General features: G+C 37.4%; 1 protein-coding gene across 23 annotated transcripts in view; it reads left to right on the forward strand.

Annotated features, from left to right (window-relative positions):
• TRIP12 (thyroid hormone receptor interactor 12) overlaps positions 1 to 23,226 on the forward strand; it is a 149,564-nt gene that overhangs the window by 100,595 nt on the left and 25,743 nt on the right. For 7 of the 23 annotated variants that reach the window (XR_006342373.1, XM_043909759.1, XM_043909757.1 and 4 more), the window contains 16 exons: positions 2,176 to 2,244; positions 2,340 to 2,505; positions 5,850 to 5,976; positions 6,092 to 6,251; positions 8,039 to 8,192; positions 10,195 to 10,423; positions 10,767 to 10,885; positions 13,263 to 13,470; positions 15,663 to 15,763; positions 15,982 to 16,156; positions 17,293 to 17,434; positions 18,286 to 18,477; positions 20,192 to 20,343; positions 21,811 to 21,983; positions 22,455 to 22,528; positions 22,611 to 22,810. Coding sequence is in view for 22 of the 23 variants with exons in the window: in XM_043909759.1 (XP_043765694.1) it covers positions 2,176 to 2,244; positions 2,340 to 2,505; positions 5,850 to 5,976; positions 6,092 to 6,251; positions 8,039 to 8,192; positions 10,195 to 10,423; positions 10,767 to 10,885; positions 13,263 to 13,470; positions 15,663 to 15,763; positions 15,982 to 16,156; positions 17,293 to 17,434; positions 18,286 to 18,477; positions 20,192 to 20,343; positions 21,811 to 21,983; positions 22,455 to 22,528; positions 22,611 to 22,810 (2,441 nt within the window). In the remaining variant the exon portion in view is untranslated. The remainder of the gene's footprint in view (positions 1 to 2,175; positions 2,245 to 2,339; positions 2,506 to 5,849; positions 5,977 to 6,091; positions 6,252 to 8,038; positions 8,193 to 10,194; positions 10,424 to 10,766; positions 10,886 to 13,262; positions 13,471 to 15,662; positions 15,764 to 15,981; positions 16,157 to 17,292; positions 17,435 to 18,285; positions 18,478 to 20,191; positions 20,344 to 21,810; positions 21,984 to 22,454; positions 22,529 to 22,610; positions 22,811 to 23,226) is intronic. The other 16 variants (XM_043909767.1, XM_043909773.1, XM_043909778.1 and 13 more) reach the window with 11 other exon arrangements.

The raw sequence follows: 23,226 nt of genomic DNA on the forward strand, positions 1-23,226 counted from the left end.
TTGTAATGTTTCAAAGTGTTGTTATTGCTAAAGAGATTTTAAGAGATCTGGCTTTTAAGATCTGTCGAAGAAAGCATTGGCACCCCACTCCAGTACTCTTGCCTGGAAAATCCCATGGATGGAGGAGCCTGGTAGGCTGCAGTCCATGGGGTCACTAAGAGTGGGACATGACTGCGTGACTTCACTTTCACTTTTCACTTTCATGCACTGGAGAAGGAAATGACAATCCGCTCCAGTGTTCTTGCCTAGAGAATTCCAGGGACGGGGGATCCTGGTGGGCTGCCATTTCTGGGGTTGCACAGAGTTGGCCATGACTGATGCGACTTAGCAGTAGCAGCAGCAAGCTTTTAAGTCATCTTTACAAAATATGCTTAAAAGCATCTCAGAGAAAATTAGATACATAAAACATACAGGCATACCTCAGAGATACTGTGGATTTGGTTCCGACCACTGCAATAAAGCAAAAGACCACAATAAAGGGTGTCACAAGAATTTTTTGGTTTCCTGGTACAGGTGAAAGTTGTGTTTACACTGTAGTGTAGTCTGTTTAACAAAGTGAGCTTGTGTCTTTAAAAAAAAAAATGGTACGTACATACATTAATTAAGAAATACTTCATTGTTTAAAAAACACAGTAACCACTGCATTTGATTCTTCAGTGGGTAGCACTCTTTTTGGTGGTGGTGCTGCTGCTGCTAAGTTGCATCAGTCATGTCCGACTCTGTGCGACCCCACAGACGGCAGTCCCTGGGATTCTTCAGGCAAGAATTCTGGAGTGGGTTGCCATTTCCTTCTCCAATGCATGAAAGTGAAAATTGAAAGTGAAGTTGCTCAGTCATGTCCAACTCTTAGTGACCCCATGGACTGCAGCCTACCAGGCTCCTCCGTCCATGGGATTTTCCAGGCAAGAGTACTGGAGTGGGGTGCCATTGCCTTCTCCCTTTTGGTGGTGGAGAGGGTTTACAGTATTTCGAGAATTACCAAAATGTGATACAGGGACAGGAAGTGAGTAAATGCTGTTGGACAAATGGTGTTGACAGACTTGCTTGGTGCAGGGTTTCTGCAGACCTTCAATTTGTAAGAAATGCAGTATCTGCAAATTGCACTAAAATAAAGTACAATAAAATGAGGTATGCCTGTATTAAATAAGGGGTTTACATGAGATAGGTAAAATTACATTGATTATTGAATCATTGGGGCATGTTGCTTTTAAGATGATTAAGACACAAATAGTGCCATCTATTTTTTATTTATTTTAAAAAACTTAGCAGGCGGAGATAGCTTTACAATGAGGGGCTAGAAATGTTTTCTAGGTAGTTGTGATCTCAGCACCTTATTTTGAAAGTCAGAGAAGTTAAATTGTGGGCATCCTTTCTAGACTTAAGTAGTGATAGCGAAGGTGTAGGGCTTTTATAATACCAGATAACTCTCATTTTACACAAGCAAGTCTGGTTTCTGCATCTGAAGTCAGTTTATCAATTAAAAAAGTTATCACCAACTCAGTGGACATGAGTTTGAATAAACTCCAGGAGTCGGTGATGGACAGGGAGGCCTGGCACGCTGCAGTCCATGGGGTTGCAAAGAGTTGGACATGACTGAGCAACTGAACTGAACTGAACTGAATGGATCCAAATACTCATACCATTAAATTGTTCTTTCTGCTATTCCAGAGGGGATATTCCAAATGTTTTCTCAATGAGACCACTCATACAGTATTTTTAGATTGTTTTTACAGTGAATATAGCAAGTCTACACCAAGTTTTTCTTAATCAGTAAACCTCTGGCTCACACATACTTCACTGTTTACAACTTTTTAGTGTATGCATGTTTTAAATGTTTCTACTTGTAAGGCTGTTTAAAATGATAGGATGTTTATTTTTATTATAGTTTTTGTTTAGGTATTGAAATTGTAGAAGCATAGAAGTTGTTCCTTTCTGGCATAACTTGCTTTTCATTTGTTGAGGTCTTAATAGGAGGTACAGATTTTATCAGTATGATTTCCCTTTGCATTGAAATCATGACTCTACTGATTGCTTGCTTAGGTTCACAGCATTTTCAAAGCTCACATCTTTGAAGAATTTGGGGTTAGGAAGAAGATAAGGCAGTGATATAGGACAGTGAAAATGTTTTATATTAACAAACTTTATTTTCCTTTATTTTAAAAAAAAAACAAACAGGACAAAAAGTCAGTAGAAAGCACTTGCCTTTGTTTTGCACGCCTAGTGGACAACTTTCAACATGAAGAGGTAAGCGTTCAGTCTGTTGATATTCTCATGAAGTTGTTAAACTGCTAACTCAGGATGTAAGAGTTTGGGTTTTTTTTTCGCTTGTGTTTCTGCAGAATTTACTCCAGCAGGTTGCTTCCAAAGATCTGCTAACAAATGTTCAACAACTATTGGTAGTAACTCCACCAATTTTAAGTTCTGGGATGTTTATAATGGTGGTTCGCATGTTTTCTCTGATGTGTTCCAATTGTCCAACTTTAGCAGTTCAACTTATGAAGCAAAGTAAGTGCTATTTTATTATTCTGTTTTAAACAAGAAAAATTGTATGTGTGTTTAACCTCCATTGATAAGTAGAGCCAACATAAGCAAGTAGAAATCACTAATATGTAGGTACTGGATAATAAAGGAAGAAAAACGTACTGTGTAACAAATCTGGGTGTGACAATATAGTAATGCTTTCTACATACAGTTTTTATTTTTATTTTTTTTACATACAGTTTTTAAAGTATATAGTGTATTAAAACTTTACTGTTGGAGGGCTAAGGTCATTGCTTTCTATACAATATCAGTTAAGTAATGATGCTTCCTTGAGGTCACAAGAGTCAGACAAGACTTAGTGACTTAACAGCAATGATGCTTCAGTAGGAGAATTCTGAGTTTAAGTTACCAATAACTGCTTCTCTTCTGCTTTTAGGTAGTCCTTTTGCCCACGTTAGATTTTCCAGCATTTTATGATTCCAGAATGCCTTCTCCCACAAAATGTTGGAACTTACTCACACAAATGAATGGCTTTGATCTTTGCTGCTTTAACATTTCTAAGCCCTTCTCAACCTTCAGTTCAGTTCAGTTCAGTCGCTCAGTTGTGTCCGACTCTTTGCGAACCCATGAATCGCAGCACACCAGGCCTCCCTTGTCCATCACAAACTCCCGGAGTTTACTCAGACTCATGCCCATCGAGTCAGTGATGCCATCCAGCCATCTCATCCTCTAATGTCCCCTTCTCCTGCCCCCAATCCCTCCCAGCATCAGGGTCTTTTCCAATGAGTCAACTCTTCGCCTGAGGTGGCCAAAGTATTGGAGTTTCAGCTTCAGCATCAGTCCTTCAAATGAACACCCAGGACTGATTTCCTTTAGGATGAACTGGTTGGATCTCCTTGCAGTCCAAGGGACTCTCAAGAGTCTTCTCCAAGACCACAGTTCAAAAGCATCAGTTTTTCAGCGCTCAGCTTTCTTCACAGTCCAAGTCTCTCATCCATACATGACCACTGGAAAAACCATAGCCTTGACCAGACGGACCTTTGTTGGCAAAGTAATGTCTCTGCTTTTTAATGTGCTATCTAGGTTGGTCATAACTTTCTCAACCTTAACCGTGTGCAAAATATTAACATTTTATCACCGCTCTTATTACAGTTTTTAGTGGACTTCCCAGGTGGCTCAGTGGTAAAGAATCTGCTTGCCAGTGCAGGAGATGTGGTTCTATCCCTGGGTCAGGAAGATCCCCTGGAGTAGGAAATAGTAACCCACTCCAGTATTCTTGCCTGTGAAATCGCATGGACAGAGGAACCTGGTGGACTATACAGTCCATGATGTCGCAAAGAGTCGGACATAACTGAGTGACTGAGTGCGCACACACACACACACACACACACACACACTCTGCTATTGCAGTTGCCCATTACTGTCTTTACTTTAGATTTCACAAGTTAATGTCAGAAGACTGTGGGTTCAGAGAACATCTGTATATTGTGATTATTGCTAGTAGAGTATTGATCACTTCTGTATGAAACTCTCATAATTGTGGGTAATTGAATATCCATAATTTTGCTTTCTGAGAATTTTATCTTGGGAATCAGTGATGACATTCACTGACAAAGCAGTCTTTGTCCCTCTGCCTCAGGTAGATTATTAGTGGTATAATAGTACTTTTCTTGTGGGGGAGGGAGGATGGGAAACTCAGGTTTAAATTTAGTCACATTAGTTGTGAATTTTAGCATATGGCACAGTTCTTTGTAGAACAACAGTGCTGCTGAGGTGATGTATTGAAGAGATAAAGCATTTTGTCATTCCTAAACTTGGTATTCCAGAGAACACTGTTTTGCCTATGCCGTGAGCAAAGTCCTCTTTGCCCAGATAAGTTTGGGAAAGATTTAACTCCTTTTTTTTTTTTTTTTGAGTAGTCATAATGTAATTTCTTTATTAAAATTCCTAGAAGTCCCTTGAATTTTGATTTCCCGAAGTTTGCACACAGATTATCTCTTGTTACCATATGGCACAACATTTTTCCTATATCCTGGTTTGGGAAATTGCTATCTAAGTTTTGTTTTTAATGTTCTGGAATTTTTTGCTTTAATATAATGAATATTGTTAACCTCGTTTGCCTATTTTAGAAAGTTTGCCACATATTCATCATATAGAAGCCACTAGACTTACATTATCTTTCTCCCTTGGTGTAACACAAAGGAAACATGAACCTATCTTTTCTTTCTGTTTTTTTGGTCAGTCTCTGATCTCTCTCTCTTTTTTTTAAGTTAGTATTACACCATTGCCATATATTCCTGTTTCTTAAGAAAGTTGGCAAAATGAATTTTTCAGAACTTTTAAAAGATTTAATCACTATTTGAGAAATTTCTATGAGGCAGAGATTTAACTATTCATAACCCCTATGCTCAAATTGGGGCTTCCCTGGTGGCTCAGAAGGTAAAGCATCTGACTGCAATGTGGGAGACCCAGGTTCAGCCCCTGGGTCAGGAAGATGACCTGGAGAAAGAAATGGCAACCCAGTCCAGTACTCTTGCCTGGAAAATCCCATGGGCGGAGGAGCCTAGTAGGCTACAGTCTATGGGGTCACGAAAGAGTCGGACACGACTGAGCAACTTCACTTTTTTTCTTTCTTTCTGCCCAAATTAATGATGAATACTTTCTTGACAGTAGAACATACTGATTACTGGCAGGACATTTCAGTGAAATATTTATACATGTTTTGTATATTCATATAGAACCATATGCCACAACCAACAGAGATAGCCTTGTCTTTAGGTCCTGGTTATCAAAACCTTGGCAACTGGGAACTTCTTCCACTCACTGTGTTGATGCATTAGACAAGTTTTCACCCCAGTTCTTCCATAAACTGAGATCTTCTGGGAGTGGAATTTTGTGATAGAGGATATTTTCTTGATTTTTAAAGGTAGTTGGCCTGCTTACTGTCATTTAAGTAAAGGTTTTCCTGATGACAAAATGGCAAGATTCAGATGCTTTTAATCGCTATGTTTTATTCTATTGGTCACACATGATTTCAGTATATTATATTTGAATTGAAGAAAATACACAGATATATGTGAATCAAGGATAAAATATGCTTAGTGCACTTGTTCTGCAAACTCTGTGCTCCTTAAGGAAAGTAATTCAAGATTCCTAAAGTCTCTGCAGTGAACTTGTGACTTAAGTCCTCAAAAAGAAATTGTTTAAATCTTCATAGTTTTTTTTAAGGTTTTAATTACAAGTTATTTTCACCTTATCTTGAGTGATATGGCCGAATAGGAAAATACTTTTGTTTTTCCCCTCGGGAATGATTGCCTTTTAAATACGACAATACAAGTAGTTTCATAGGCTTTGGCTTTTCATTGTTGGCTTTACAGACATTGCAGAAACGCTTCACTTTCTCCTGTGTGGTGCCTCCAATGGAAGTTGTCAGGAGCAGATTGATCTTGTTCCACGAAGTCCTCAAGAACTGTATGAGCTGACGTCTCTGATTTGGTAAAGATTGGGCCAATAGTTAATAATCACTGGAGGGCATTTTGCTTTAGAGACCTGGTATTTACTGACAGCTTAGAAAGCTACTTATTAAAATAATTGCACCTTCTGTTTTCAGTGAACTTATGCCATGTTTACCAAAGGAAGGCATTTTTGCAGTTGATACCATGCTGAAGAAGGGCAATGCACAGAACACGGATGGGGCCATATGGCAGTGGCGGGACGACCGGGGCCTCTGGCACCCCTATAACAGGATAGACAGCCGGATCATTGAGGTAGTAGTTTCCTCGTACCGTTTAAATATGTCTTCTTTTGATGGAGCGTGGGTGTAGGGCTGGAGTCGGGAGGGGGCATGTGGACGTAAATGTGCTTAGCGTGGAATTAACTCACGATTCTCTCATTTTGTCTCCTGAGAACAAGGTCCTCATTTCTGTTCAGGTCAGAAAACATGGTGTTCTAGTCCTGCTTCTTCTACTCACTACCTGATTGACTTGGAGCAAGTAATTTAAGTTCTTTGTTCCATGGTTTCCTCGTTTCTGAAAGGAAACGCGGGAGGAGTTAGGCTACATGTCTCTAAAAGTTCCTTCAGTCTCCTATCCAGAAGAAATCTCTCAAAAGCAAAGATTACATACAAGTAGCTGCTTTTCAGTATTTTTTAAAAGAGCAAAAATATGGAAAGAATTTAAATATCTAGCTCTAGGTGAATAAGTAAATTGTGGTATATACCTAAGCTTATATGTAATACAGACCTTACTGGGATAAATTTTAATTACTTACAATGTGATATGCTATAAATGAAAACAAAATTATGTGACTCATGGAAACTCAGCAAAAGAAAAAAATAATAGCAAAGGAGAGAAATATACCACAATATTTACAGTGATTTTTCTGTGAAGGTTTTATGTGTGATTTTATTCTTATTTCCATACTTCCATATTAAATTTGCATTGAAATATTTCAGAAATTTCTCAAATCGGGAAAATTTTACCCTTGTTTAGGAAGCATTGGTCACTGCTTTATTTGAGATGCCATGCATCATTTAGTAATGTTTTCATATATAAGATACTCAAGTATTAATATATTTTCTAATTTCAGCCTGTGTAATTAGAATGTTTTAGGACATTCCACATAGACTTTTTTTCTTCAAGTTATCTTCCACTAGTTTCTAAAAATGAATGTTTGAAAAACTTTGGAACCACTGATTTATGTTATAAAATCAGATTCTTATGACAATATCTAAACTTAGGACCAGCTGTTCTGAGAAAGTCAGAGATGACTAGTCTTCTGTAATTATTAGCCTTACTTTATAAGCTGGTTGTGGTCTCTAATGCTGAGCATTCTTCTTTTTAGCATTTTCCCAGTAATTGGATTTTCCCTGTTAGTTTACTCTCTTGTATTTTCTGAGAGTCCTGACTTCCATTCAACCAAGGAATTCCATAAAAATGTATATTTTGTCACTTCTTTAGGCTGTCTAAAATCCACCAGTGTTAACTACATTGTCTCATTTGAGATACATACTGTGTAATGCTTGCCACCCCTTTGGATTACTTTTTCTACTTCCAGTTGTGTCCCTTTCAATCTTAGGGCATCATTAAAATGTAGAAGTCTTTTTTGATGACCTAAGGATAATTTTGTAGGATCATTTTGTTTAAAGGAGGATCTTGATGGGCTGCTAGGAAACCATGATGTAAATATTATTTTAACTTAAGAATATGGTACCAAAAATTAAGGATAACTGATTTTTTTCTGTCAGCAATGTCTTCAAGCCCTTTTTAACACAAATAGTATCTTCTCCATGTCAGCGATCCTACATGACTGGATTTTACCTGTATTTGTCTCAGGGCACCTAATGGGTCTGGGGGTGTATATATGTATTTAATTAAAAATGGTTTCTTGGTTAAGTTTTGTCACATCCACACTATTAAAACTTCCACATTCTATTACTTACTGTCTGAAACCTGATGAAACAAATATGTAAGTTAGCATTTATGGAGGTCCCCAATGTGTCTTGAGTTAATAAATTTCTCCATGTTTATATTCAAGGTTTCTCTCTCTTTGCTCTCAGGCAGCCCATCAGGTCGGTGAGGATGAGATAAGCTTGTCCACTCTGGGACGAGTTTATACTATTGATTTTAATTCTATGCAGCAAATCAATGAGGACACGGGAACAGCACGTGCCATTCAGAGAAAACCTAACCCCTTAGCCAATACTAACACTAGTAAGTACCTTTTGAGTCAAAAGTAGTACCATGTTGTCTAGTGAGTAGTGTTTGCAGTAACATATAATTGTTTTATTGAGTGTTTTTATTAAATTTGAGGTAGTTGCATGGTAGTAAATAGGTTTTTTTTTGTTTTATCATGTGCTTTAATCGATAAATGAGCCAACATGGCTTGACTGGTATCTTCCCCCAAGATTTTCCTACTTTTGTGGTTTGCAGTGTCCTGGACTCCAGTCAGAATTGTCCTGTGCTTTTTTCCCAACTTTTGGTTTTATTGAGATATAATTGACACAGCAGTGTGTGAGTTTAAGATGTACAGCACAATGGTTTGACTCATACATCCTGAAATGATTACCATGTTAGTTGGTTAGAGTGAACATCCATCTTCTCATATAGATACAAGTTAAAGAAAGAGAGAAAAAGATAATTTGCGTGGTAAGAAACTCTTAGCTTTCTCATAAAAATCAGCAGTGTTAATTATTTTTGTCATATTGTACTTTACATCCCTAGTATTTATTTATCTTGTAATCTTCTGACTGCCTTCATCCAGCCCCCCACCCCCACCCCCAGTAATACTATGTTGAGTTTGGTATAATGGACTTAAAACACTGTGTTAGTTCCTGTTACACAACATAGTGAATTCAGTACTTCATACATTTCAAAATAACCACCATGATCAGTCTACTTATGATGTCACCAAAGGTATTACATGGTTATTGACTGTATTGACCATGTTGTATATTTCATACTTGTGACTCATTTATTCTTCAACTGGAAGTTTGTACCCCTTAATCTTCCTCACTTGTTTCTTTTTTCCCTCCAACCCATTTCCCCCCTCTCCCCCAACTTAGCAACCACTAGTTAGCTCTCTTCAGCCCAGGCAGTTTTTAAAATCTGATCTTTTTATTCCTATTCTACATTTAGAGCCAGTCACACCCCATCAGATCAGTTCCTTCTAGTTTTTTATTTTGTACTTTCACTTCAAAATTCTCTTAATTCATGAGAATTTTTTTACCCTCAGGTTTCTATCATTTGTTCCTTTGTGCAGGGCTTTAGTTCTAGCCCAGAGTATAAGAGTCAGCATACTTTTAAGCTTTTCAGGCCACGCAGTTTGTATTCAGCGCTGCTCTTGTAGCCCCTACACAGCCATGCACAGTACGTAAACAAATGTAAGTGGTTGTGTTTCAGTAAAATATATTTACAAAAATAAGTGGTGAGGTGGGTTAGGCCTTCTAATCATACGTTGCCAACCCCTGTTCTAGAGCTTTTCATCTGTTACCTTTCTCCTACACCTCACTCCCTTGAAGCCCAGTGACAGGTCATCTTTTTCCAGTTTCTTGCTGCATGTATACTGTGCTTAACCACTTAGTCATGTCGGACTCTTTGCGGTCCCATGGACTATAGCCCGCCAGGCTCCTCTGTCCATGGGGATTCTCCAGGCAAGAATACTGGAGTGGGTTGCCATGCCCCCCTCCAGGGATCGAACCCAGGTCTCCCACATTGCAGGTGGATTTTTTTTACTGCCTGAACCACCAGGGAAGCCCAAAAATACTGGAGTAGGTAGTCTATCCCTTCTCCAGGGAATCTTCCCAACAGAGGAATTGAACCTGGGTCTCCTGCATTGCAGGTGGATTCTTTACCAGCTGCGCTACTCCCGCATACTCAATGTTCATTTCTTCAACTCCATTTATTTCTTACCAGTAGTTTTAACTGGTTAGTACTCAAATGTCCCCAGTATTTTGTATAACAGGTATTAGTACAAATAAGAGGTACAGTGTAGTGCTGCCTTGTGTTTTGCAGCTAGCTGTAATAGTCAATGGTTTTTAAATTTTTTTTAATTTTTAAATTTGTCTTAATGTTATTTGGGGCATCTTTATAGACCCCAGTTGATTGCATTAGATAAGTTAATTTCCTTTATAGCATTGTACATCCACTTCAATTTTATGTTAGTTCGCTTTATTGTGTTTCTGAAGCCTTTAAGATTTTACATTTTTTATTCCAGGTGGATATTCAGAGTTAAAGAAGGATGATGCTCGAGCACAGCTTATGAAAGAGGATCCGGAACTGGCTAAGTCTTTTATTAAGACGTTATTTGGTGTTCTTTATGAAGTGTATAGTTCCTCAGCAGGACCTGCGGTCAGACATAAGTGCCTTAGAGCAATTCTTAGGATAATTTATTTTGCGGATGCCGAACTTCTAAAGGATGTCCTGAAAAACCATGCTGTTTCAAGGTGTGTTCATGAAAGTGGTAAAATTTTACCACTTTAAAAACATTTTAGAAACCCAAGTCTCTACAGTTAACTTCAGAAAATTTTAAAGCCATATTATAGTATTAAATATGCACAAAACAGTTAATTTGGAGTATCTTGAGCCCTTCGTTGTCTTTCTGTATTCACAGACACCTTAAAAAAAACAACAGATTAAATGTAAAAGTTGAGCATTTAATAAAAATTCTTATTTTAGTGGACAGGTTTCAAAACTAAAATATTTTGCTCTCAAATTTAAAGTTGTATGGCCAGCAATAATTATCAAATTCAGGCAGATGTTTTATATACAAATGCTTTCTTTTTTTAGTCATATTGCTTCCATGCTATCAAGCCAAGACCTGAAGATAGTAGTTGGAGCCCTTCAAATGGCGGAGATCTTAATGCAGAAGTTACCTGATATTTTTAGTGTTTACTTCAGAAGAGAAGGTAATTCTGTTCATGATAATTGATGGTTAATCTTTTAGTCTGAATATTATTTTAGTAGAATTATAGTTATAATCTGTGGAACATAAATTGTTACTTTTATATAATTTACATGCTTCCAGCTTAAGTATGTATCATGCATCTTTTTTAAACCTTTTACTACAAATTGTATGAGATTCACTTGTTAATTGATGAACACTCACTAAGTTTCAGTGATTTGAGTTGTTATGGCCTAGAAGCAATTGCTGACTTTGCTTTTTATGCTGGTAGCATACAGTTGCCCTAAAGATTCTTTGAAAAAGTCAGAGGTCACTTTGTCTCCCAAGGAATCCTGTTAATGTATAAGAGATTATTTTTTACTTCATTGTGTAGATAATGAAATATTTTAAGACTTGGAATAATCTTCAGAATGCAATTTGTCTAGTCCTCTAATTTGAGGAATTTCAGTTTTGAAATCAGCCTTGGGGACATGGTATTTTAGCATTCTCTACTTGAAAACCTGAAAGATGAAACTGTGTCACTCATTCAGGGTGTTTATCCTTTTTTAAACCTGCAAAGATAATAAAAGAAGTTCTTTCTCATCAACAGAAATCTCATTATGGGTCTTTTGGTCTATCAAGTTGCTTAGGTCCTGTGAGGATACAGAAAATGGTGTTCTCCTGGCATGTAATACTTTGTTTTCAATCCCAGTTCTTTATGCTCATTATCACCTTTTCTTATGCGGGATTCATTTCTCTTTACATCTTGAGAATAATAGACACACTAGTGTAATAATATTGAGTCAAATGGGAAGAAGTTCTCACTGTTTATTATTAGCTCTGTTCAAATAATAATGGGTTTTCAAAAAATCCAACACTACATGTTTATATGAAATAAAAGGCAAACTCTCTCCATATCCCAGAGGTAAAAACTATGGTTAACAAACCAGATTTATGAACCTTTTCTGTGCTTACATGAACACTTGGTGTATATTCTTATTTTTAGCCTTAGGTTATCTTACATTTTTATTTTGTTTTAGGTATTTTATGTTTGTTGTCATTTGCTTTTAGTTACTTTTATGATTTGAGAATCAGTATATGAGTATATATGTGAGAATATGAGAATCAGTCTTTTTTTCTCAGTGATTTTTTAAAAAACTTTTGATCCTATCAATCAACTATGCCATCAGATTGAATTTCCCACCCCCAGGTATTTGTATAGCATATGCATAGTGAGGTATATGGAGATGTCTAGATTGGTTCTCCCCCTTTGTATGTGGCTTGCCTCTCGTTCTTTGAGGTTCCACTTAAAGATCACTTATTCCTAAATATCTACCTTGCCTCCTGAATTGTTAGATCTCCCTATGGTATGCTCCAATAGCACTGTATTTTATTTCTCATAAGCAGTTCACTCTGTATTTTTAATTTCTTATTAAATATAACTTTCTCATTAGTTATTAAGTGCCCTGAATACATTTTTCTTAGCTATGGCCATATTCTTAGTGCCTCACTTACAGTCTGGGCATACGATGGTTGCAAATAGTACTTGTGGAACGAATGCCTGAAGTTTGAATTCATTTTTGAATTCATTCAGAATTTTTGAATTCATTCAAAAATCTTTTTTTTTTTAATAATAAATAATCTGATGGAAACTTGTGGACTCTTCCCCAGAAAAATGTGAATGTTGTGCACATGTGAACACACACCTTTGTATTCTGCCCACACCCCGCCCCCCAATGTGCTTCCTCCCACACTTGAACCCCAAATACAAATCTCTGCCTTAATGGGTTATTGTTCCATCTCCTCATACACCTGCAGGGATGTGAAAATCTCCATCCTTCAATAGCTGGTGTTCTCTTTATTGGCAGTAGTGTTATTGTGATCTTGTCTCCTTGTAGCATTTGAAGTTAATAATTGTAGGTCGTTTTCTCACCTTTTGGCAATCCAGCCACAGGTGCACTGAATTTTTGTAATTGTTTTTGATTCTTATAGTGGGTACTTTAAATTTCTGGTAGGACTTTATATGTGACCCCCCATTTAACATTTTGAGTGTATTGGAAGTGTGTGTTCAATCGCTAAGTCGTGTTTGACTCTTTGTGACCCCATGAACTGGAACATACCAGGCTTCTGTTTCCTTCACTGTTTCCCAGAGTTTGCTCAGATTCATGTTCATTGAGTTGGTGATGTTATCTAACCATCTCATCCTCAATATAAGTATATTTAAATTTGAATTTACTTCCTTCTGTTTTTTGGAGTCAGGTTGAAGACTCTGGCACCTCAATGATTTTCCTGTTTTTGGGTACTTTTTATTCATTCCTTGTGAATCAGCATTAGTGTTTAGGGTTCTTGTAGTGGTGGTAGATGGTCCTGAGTAACACACACTCTGACCTTGTTCCGTGAAGGGGTGATGCATCAGGTCAAGCACCTAGCGGAGTCCGAGTCGTTGTTGACGAGCCCACCAAAGGCCTGTGCAAATGGGTCCGGGTCCTTGGGGTCCACGCCGTCGGTCAACAGTGGGACAGCCACGGCCGCCACCAACGCCTCGGCTGACCTGGGGTCCCCCAGCTTGCAGCACAGCAGAGACGATTCTCTAGACCTGAGCCCTCAAGGGTAAGTCAGAATTCTGCAGTGACTCTTGTGCTCTTTGCTTGAAACTCTGCCCTGGTCTCCGAGATACATACAGGGAAGTGAAGGGTATAGGGCACTACGGAGGGTGTACATTTTCCATTTTTCCATGTGTGTTTCGTTAGGTATATAATGAGAACGGGAAGAAAATTGAACACTTACTGAAAACCTGCTGTATTAAGCCATGTTTAGAAACCACAGTAGAGACATGGTATTTACATTGACCTACAAGGGCACTGAGGCTCAGAGAAGCTAAGTGACTGGCATAATGTCTTGAACTTAACTATAATGATGAAGGATTTGAGCGTCATTTCTGATACCATAATCTTAACGAATATTTACTATATTGTGTTGCAGCATACATTACCAGCTTTGCGACATCTAGATACTGATATAGTGAAAAATATTAAAAATTGGAATTTTTAGATTATAAGAACCTGATTTCCCATCTGTCTTTTACTGGCATATCGGAACTTTTGCTCTTAATAAAGGCTAATGAGAATTCTAAGAAAATTCTCTGCTTGCACCTCTTTTTTGTTTTAATTCCTTTGTTGTACTGTGCTGCTGAAAACATTACTGACCCTCGTGGTGGTTACCATTTTGTACTGAAACAAATCACACTCTAAAAGTGTTTGTTCCTTTGATGGAAGTTGGAAAGTCAGTCTTGGTAAAGCATATACTTAGTAAGTAGGGTCCAAAAATTCAATCTTAGAAACTGCGAAGCTCGGAATCCGAGTTGCTCTTGGTGCCCCTGGTGGCAGTTGTTCACCCTGATGTATGTGTGAGTTTTGAGAGTTCTGGGACTCCTGGCACAGTGTTAACTTAGGGAGCTGCTGGGTTTAAGTGGTACCATGTAATGGGCACAGTCCAGGGTTTTGGGACCTAGAGGGTTCCAGGGACCCTCCACCACTCCCTGTTGTCTAGTTGAATTGTCTTGCCATTTTCTCTCCCAGCCTTGCCCACATCTCTGTTTCCTTACCAGCCCAATTCCCTCCCCCAGCTGCTGTGGCAACCTGAGGTCATTGCAGGGTTTTCGTCTCTAGCACAGGAATGGGGCCTGCGCTGTAGCACAAGTGCTTAGTAAAATATGACTCAGCTCACAGAGATGCAGTGCTCCTGAGCTACTTTAAATTAAGGAACTAGACTTGGTTATAGGTTCTGACAGTCATGCTTCTAAGGAAAGAGAAATACTTTCAGAGAGAGACTTTCAGAGCTCTAAGTGATTCATTTCTCTTCTAATACGGTTTTAAATGAGAAGTTCATAAAAATTTGTAAATGGAGTTAAGTTTATTCTTTGAAAGTTCACTTGTCCTGATTGTCAAGTATATTGATCATGCCACTAAGTGTTTTCAGTAGACATGTCAGATGTTGGAAGACTTTAAATTTTTTTTTCAAAATTTTTCTTACTTGGATTATAGTTTAACTGAACCATAACTTTTTTCCATCTTTTCCATCTTACATAGTTTTGTTATTCTATGAATGATATTATAAACTATTTCTACAGTTGTTAAATATAGTAAAAATAGTACACAAGGCCATATATGTTGTATTTAATATATTCTAATTCAATTAGGTTATTTACACTATCACTCTGCTGCATTTGTTTACAGATAACTCAATTCTTTATAAAAGTATTTATAAATGCATTCATTTTGGATATTATTATCATTGCACACCATGAAATTACTTTGGGTAATATTGGGAAGTATTTTGATAATGTTAACCTTAGTGTGCTGTGATGATTATTTTACTTACTGTCATTTAGATTAGAGAAGAAAAAAGGTATTCAGATTTAACATATTCTTTTTCTGATTTATGATTGCATGCATGGTTCTTTCTTTGCATTGTATATTTGTTTTAATATACTTTATGTACTGCATTTAACAGTGGGGTTTAACAAGGCTTAATGAGATATTCTATTTGATTTTCTTTTAGTAATTCAGTATAGTCAAGGTATTTATATATAGCTGGGTATTTTCTGAAGTAATCAATTTCTGTGTCTGTACACTTGTAGAACATTGGTGCAGAGTTGGCATTAAATAATCACTAAATGGAAAATACTGTTACGACAGTATTTTATAACACATTGTTTCTGCCATTTTGGCTTGCTTTTAAGTGAGTGATGATATTAGATCATGATAATTGCTAAACTTATCCCATGTTTTCCCATGTGATAGTCGATTAAGTGATGTTCTAAAGAGAAAACGACTGCCAAAACGAGGATCAAGAAGGCCAAAGTATTCACCTCCAAGAGATGATGACAAAGTAGACAATCAAGGTAATTTGTGATGAAGCCATGGGGAGGTGAAGGGAAAGGAACTAGCAGCTAAAGACACATACTTTATTTTTGCTGACAGCCTTGAATCATGCCTGAGTTTGCTAAATTCCCAGTGTTCTTAGTTCTTATAGCTAATTAATCTGTTGAGTGGAAGTCTTAAAATTCTGTTGGTTTTCATCATTTACACTAAAATGATTTAATTATTGTTCTCTCCATAGCTAAAAGCCCCACCACTACTCAGTCACCTAAGTCTTCTTTCCTGGCAAGCTTGAATCCAAAAACGTGGGGAAGGTTAAGCGCACAGTCTAATAGCAACAACATTGAGCCAGCACGAACCGCAGGAGTTAGTGGTCTTGCCAGGGCCGCCTCAAAGGACACCATCTCCAATAATAGGTGAGGTGGGGGGATTCTGTGTTATTTCTGTTCCTAGATTAGGAAAAACTTCACATTATTCTAGTCAGTGTACCTATTATAGAGATTGAAACATGGACACAGGCCTTGAATTTTTGCTCAGAGGTCACATAACTCCAGGATGGAGCAGATTCTCAGTTCTTGAGCCCCATGTCTGACTTTTTCCTCATATTTTAAAATTTCAACATGTCTAGTTGGGAGTTGTGTATGTTCAAAACCAAGCAAATAGGTTTCCCTTTGAACTTGTTCCTTAGTTTTGTTCTGGAAAAGGGAAAACTGGCATATTTTCCGAGCCACACACATGCTCTTTTATGATAGCCCTCTTCTGCACTTCCCAGTGGAACATACGGATCTTAGAGCAGAGCCCTTCTTTTGGAAATGTAAAACTGTCGGTTAAACAATTTCACACCAATTTATGGCTTTAAAAAAATTATTCCTTTAAAATCCTCAAGGATTGTTTTGTTTGACTCTGGGTGTAACATACCAACAGGGATTACTTCCTCTGCAAATAAGACATTTTTAAAAAGCAAATTCCATTGGGAAAACAAGCTCATTTTGTTTGGTTGATTGCCTTGATTGGTGGGTAGTTCTGAATTTCAGATAGTAGAAATAAGCAAATATATTTCTGAAGTTACTAGAATTTGTTATTAAAACAGTGAGGTCTCAGTTGTCATAGCTTATTTTGCACCTAGTAGGTACATGTTTCTAGTTTATAGGAACATAAGGGTCAGTGCAGATATGTCTATACCTTAGAAAACAGTCTTGGAAAATTGCTTTCAGGTTAACACTTAGGAAACTGTTAGATTGTAGAGTCTGTAGACGTTAGAACTGTTTTACATTTTTTTTTTTTTTTGGTCTTCATGTAGTGACATGAAATGTATTTTAAGTATTAACTGTGCATTTCTCTAGGTATATATTTTAGCCCATTTTCAAACTGAAACTTAAGTGGTTTAATGTGGAATCTGGATTTACTAGTCTATAAACATAGGCCAAAAAAGGATTTTCAGTGTAGTAGCTATCTGCCTTTGACCAGAAGTTATAATTGAAAAGTTTTCTATGTACACTGAGTCTTTTTTTTTTTTTACATTGAGTCTTTAATATCTTTTTCCTTCTTGCAGAGAAAAAATTAAAGGTTGGATTAAAGAGCAGGCACATAAATTTGTAGAGCGTTACTTCAGTTCTGAGAACATGGATGGAAGCAACCCCGCACTGAATGTCCTTCAGAGACTTTGTGCTGCAACCGAACAACTCAACCTCCAGGTACGGCGGCCAGTGCCCCTGGTTGCTTCTCTGGGCTCTTCCGTCTGGCTTCTCCTTGCCTTGGTGACTGTAGATTTCCGTGGATTTATTTGTCTTAGAGCAACTTTTCTAACCTGACCTGTATCTTTGGTGCTGACATTTCTTTAACTTGTCTCTTGATTTCTGTACTTCCTTGTTTTATCATTAAGTGTGCTAGACATCTGGTGTTTGACTTTTCTTTCCCTCACCTCCCATATCTCTTAACAAATGGAGAGACTTCTAAAAGTGTCCCTCAAGCACATCTCTCCTCTCAGTTGTCTTCAGGTACTAGCATTGAGAAGCCCCTCCTTCACTGCTCTTTACCTGTGCCCTGAGAGTGCTCAGAGAGGGTAGAGGTGTCATAATCCTTTTGTGTTTCATCTGATTCTTTTTCCATTGTTGATGTACTTTGAGCTGTGTGAGTAGCACATGTTTTCCAAGAAATTGTCTATTTCATTCAGACTTTAAATGTACTATAAAGCCACACCTTAAACTCTTGTTCTGTCTTTTCATTTTGGTATTATGCCTCTGTTCCTCAATTTGCTTTCTCATCCTTTGTCTTTTTTTCTCTTTAATACAACTACATTGGTTAAATGTGAAGTTTTGTTTTGTTTTGTTATGTCAGAATGGACACTGGTTTTCTGTCATGAAATAACATTTTATGAATGTGTATGTTTGTAAGGTATTGTTTTTCAAGGATCTACCAAGAATGTACCACCTGCCCCTGATTTCTTTTTTGAAGATGTTCAAGTATCGGGTTGCTTTGGTGGAAATATGAATTGTGTATTTATTAAGGACTCTAAATCAGTGAATACTGTTTTCATCTCTTTCAGGTGGATGGTGGAGCTGAGTGCCTTGTAGAAATCCGTAGCATAGTCTCAGAGTCTGATGTTTCATCGTTTGAAATCCAACACAGTGGATTTGTGAAGCAGCTGTTGCTTTATTTGACATCTAAAAGTGAAAAGGACGCTGTGAGCAGAGAGATCAGATTAAAGAGATTCCTTCATGTATTTTTTTCTTCTCCAGTAAGTTACCTAATAATCATGCCTGGGTGCCTTATTTTGAGAGTCAGTTTTTTACTTATGCGGATATTTTCATCCTAGGAGTAATTTCTAGTAGTTTTTGGTCAAGATATTGAGGTAAAGTTTTTTTTTTTTTTTTTTTGAGGTAAAGTTTTTAACTTGGATATTATACACATTTGGATTCTTCGGTCTTTTATACATTAGGTAAACAGTAACACAACAAAATGGTGAAGCAAATGCGCTTACTGAAGCAAGTGCCTATGCTGTGATTGATGTATCTTGATTCTGTGTTTTTGTGTAAGACAGACCATTATCTGTTTGGGCCTCTCTGGTAGCTTGGGCTTCCCTAGTGGCTCAGACGGTAAAGAATCCACCTGTAATGTGGGAGACCTGGGTTCGATCCTGGGGTTGGGAAGATCCCCTGGAGAAGGAAAAGGCAACCCACTCTAGTTTTCTGGCCTGGAGAATTCTGGGGACTGTATAGTCCATGGGGTCTCAAAGAGTCAGACACACTGAGCGACTTTCACTTTCACTCCCTGGTAGCTCAGATGGTCGAGTCTGCCTGCAATGTGGGAGGACCCAGGTTCAATCCCTGGGTCAAGAAGATCCCCTGGAGAAGGATATGGCAACCCACTCCAGTATTCTTGTCCTGAAAAATCCCATGGATGGAGGAGCCTGGCGGGCTACAGTCCATGGGGTCACAAAGTGTGGGACACGTCTGAGCAACTAACACGACTAACAGTTGTGAATGTATTTGATTCTCAATATCTGTTTTTAAGCATATTGCAGTTTGCAGTATATTTTTTAATAGAAATGTGGTAGACATCATGTATCTATAGGCATAAGATAGAGTATATGTAAAGACTTCTATTTTGTATATAAGACACAGAACTAACAATTTTCATTGAGGAGTGGTTGATCACCATGTATAATGTGGATTATAAGACCAGAAGCCACAGAGCAGCTTCACTCTCTTCACTCTCAGTGAGTGAAAGTGAAAGAGTGACCTGGACACTGGTGACTTAACACCATTCTACTTGTTCATAACGGCTTAACAGAAGGCTATTCTCTGGATGGACTGTGTAATAGGGCTAAGGACAGCTCTCTTGTGTGTTAGTGAAACCGTCACCATGTTTGGTCATTGTTTGCAGGCATTGCTTGCATTATTTTAACTTGTTCCACTGCCTAAAGCAAAATTGATAATTATTTGTGACTCAGTTGTATAGTTAATACTGGATATAGTTTTATACAGTGCTTAAAATTATGTACAGCCTGTAATCACTTATCGGAAATTCTTTGGGGCTGGATGGGTTTCATGAGTTCTGCCATACAGTACGTACACCACTCATTATCTGATAATCCCCAGTGGATTCTGAATAGTACTCTGTACACATTAAGTATTTTTGCAACAAAACATATGAATATTCCTACTAAATAAAGACTTCAAATAGCCATGTATCTGTCTGGGTCAGATTTTCCCACCAAATGAGTAGTGTTTTCAAGCCTTTTGGATTTAGGAATTGTGAATACGGGATTGTGTGCCTATTCAGAAAGTGTGTTTATTGAAATAATTTATTTGGAAGCATTGTTCCAGCTAAATCCGTCACAAAAAAATACAATAGAGTAAGTCTTTTGTAAAACTGCCTATTAAATATTCTTGTTGAGTGTTCCATTTCATGAGGCCTTACTTAACCTGTTGGTTTATTTATAACTTTAGCTTCCTGGAGAAGAGCCCATTGAACGAGTAGAACCAGTGGGTAATGCACCTTTGTTGGCATTAGTTCACAAAATGAACAACTGCCTCAGCCAGATGGAACAATTTCCAGTCAAAGTGCATGACTTTCCCAGTGGAAATGGGACAGGAGGCAGGTAAGGATCCTTGCCTAGGTGTGCCCTTGCCACTGGATTTTATACTTTTGTTGAGGTAAAGTGGCAAGAGGTCTGGTGACATCTTAGACTGCTCAAAGAACACTCATTATAAGGACTGAGGAGATTAAATATTCTAATGTGTGAATCAAATAACTTTTATTTCTAAAATTATACCCTATATCTTAAACATGATGTTTTGAAAATATGAAACCAACTTGTGTTGGCAAGTCACAATAGGCTTAGTTTTCCTTAAATTGATGTACTTTAATAATATAAAGCTTTTCTCCAAGAAGTTTGTAGTTACAGATAACAAAATGATTACATTCTGTGTAATAATGTGATTTCCTATGTGATCCAAGTGGTTATAACTTTGCGTTTTAATAGGTTTTAATGAATAAATGTTTATTTTTTCCCATAGTGTAGTAGCTTTACCAGGACTCAAATATCGAAAGAATCCATTAAATTCCTTGATGTGTTTTTACAGAATGTTACAAGCTTCCTGGAATATTATGGCTAGCAGCCTGGAAAACTTTTAAAAAATTAGTTTGGTTTTAAAAAACATAGTCTGGTGTGTCTTAAAGATATTTAAAGTTTTGACTGAATTAAAACGGAATGCATTATTGAATAATGAAGTGATCAGTGTTGTCTAGGTTTTTTCCTGCTTTGAAACTGTATTGTATAGAGTGGTATTTAATTTTGATTATTAAACTGTCCTGGAAGACTTTTATGAAATAAAGGGGTACTTTCTAATACATACATGAGAAAACCATAATGTTTTTCATTTTTATCTGAATTTGTGTAAAGTATGTACGTTTACATATGTATGTATGAGTATAATGGAATATTCTTTCTGATACCCCTATTTGCATGCCTTATCAAACCTTGTAGATAGCTGCATTTTAAACTCCTCTGTATCTTACTCTTGCCAGACCTTTTCAGAAATGAGCAATTAAATATCATTACCAGGTCTAGACTGATGTAGCTGTTAAACTGCTTCACTCAAAAGACTGTAGCAAAGTAAAATGTAAAGGTTAGTTTTTAAAGTAATTTTGTAGCTGAAATCTTTGAAAGCAAAAAATGAGGGTTTACTGTTTATTTTTAAGTAAATAGGGCTTAGTAGGTAATGGCAAAATATTGCAGAAAAGAGCATGCTCAAATGGTCCAGGAATTTTTATCCTGGGGAAATAATTTATTCTCAGTGGTGAGGTATTTCTGCTCACATAGATTCTTGGTGGGACAGAGGTGAAATGTTGTGTGAATGTTCTCATGTGCATGTGTACACATCCTCTTTTATGATAAAGTCTTTTCCAATAACTTGGAATTGCTGGCTGTACTATTTACGTAACTGGTTAGTGCTACTTTGTGCCTCAGGAAAATGCAGAGTTTGTATTATCATGCTTTTATTTTAATGAATGTATGCTGATTTTGAAAATAATAGAATAACTTTTTTTCACAAATTATCTTGAGCTTCTCTCTCAACAGAGGATCACAGGCTTTAAAATTTTTCAACACACATCAGTTAAAATGCCAGTTACAAAGGCATCCAGACTGTGCAAATGTGAAGCAGTGGAAGGGTGGACCTGTCAAGATTGACCCCCTGGCTTTGGTGCAGGCTATTGAGAGATACCTTGTAGTTAGAGGTACTTTCTATATATGTATATTGTGTGTTTACGTGTACATTTGGGATGAAATTAACGTTAAGGGATATATAAATTTTCTCGCTGTTCATTACTGTGTCTGTCAAAACCTAGCATCAGGAACTTGTGTGCTTATTACTTATTTTATATGTAGTATGTAGAAATGTTAAATTTTTTTAGGGGTTGACTGCTTACTTGGATGACTGGGTGGGTGATGGGTTGATTTATGCTGGTGTAATAGAAATGACATTTTGTAATGTAATGTAATAGAAATGACATTTTGTACCTGACAGTTCTCTTAGATCTTTCTGCTTTGTAGATCAAAGTGTAATATACATGTTTTTCCAGGAATGATTAGATCAAAATGTAACATGCATATTTTTCTAGGAGTATGTTAGTTTAACAAGTGTATATATAGGTTTTTCTTCGCCACCCCAAATTGCCAGGAATTTAATAGACTCCTTGGGTCCTTAGGGTATGGAAGAGTAAGAGAAGACGATGAAGACAGTGATGACGATGGCTCTGATGAGGAAATAGACGAATCTCTGGTAGGGTGCTATTCCCACCATGTTTTAATGTGTAAAGTTCAGGGCCGATAGCTTAAATGGATTTTGTTTTTGCTCTGTTTAGGCTGCTCAGTTCTTAAATTCCGGAAATGTGAGACACAGGCTGCAGTTTTACATCGGAGAGCATTTGCTACCGTATAACATGACTGTGTATCAGGCCGTACGGCAGTTCAGTATACAGGCTGAAGATGAACGGGAGTCCACCGATGACGAGAGCAATCCTCTAGGAAGAGCTGGTATTTGGACGAAAACTCATACGATATGGCAAGTCTGAAAATGACTTTGGCTTTTCATCAACAGTATTCGTGTGTTTTGGAGTTCCTATTACTGGCTGGCTTGCATAAGGAGAGAATGGACTCTAAATTCTATAGTTTGTTATTGAAAGCCACTTTGAGCATTGCATCTTGTGTGTGTGTGTGTGTATGTATGTTAGCTTCCTCATTAAATCTACTTGAAAATGTGTTTGGGCAATAAATAATCATAACTTGTATCTACTTTTCTAGTAGTTTCACGTCTTTAAGTCAGAAAAGAACATAAGATGGTGATCCTGTAGGTAGTAGAAGTTTGGCACCTTTGATTTGGGTGCCAAATCATTTGGGGCATTTGGGTGCAGTTTCCTACGTTACTGATGAATGTCTGCATACTTACTGAAAGAGAGTGATTCTTCCCAGAACCATCCC

This window comes from Cervus elaphus, chromosome 8 (genome assembly GCF_910594005.1).
Source record: "Cervus elaphus chromosome 8, mCerEla1.1, whole genome shotgun sequence".
NCBI lineage: Eukaryota > Metazoa > Chordata > Mammalia > Artiodactyla > Cervidae > Cervus > Cervus elaphus.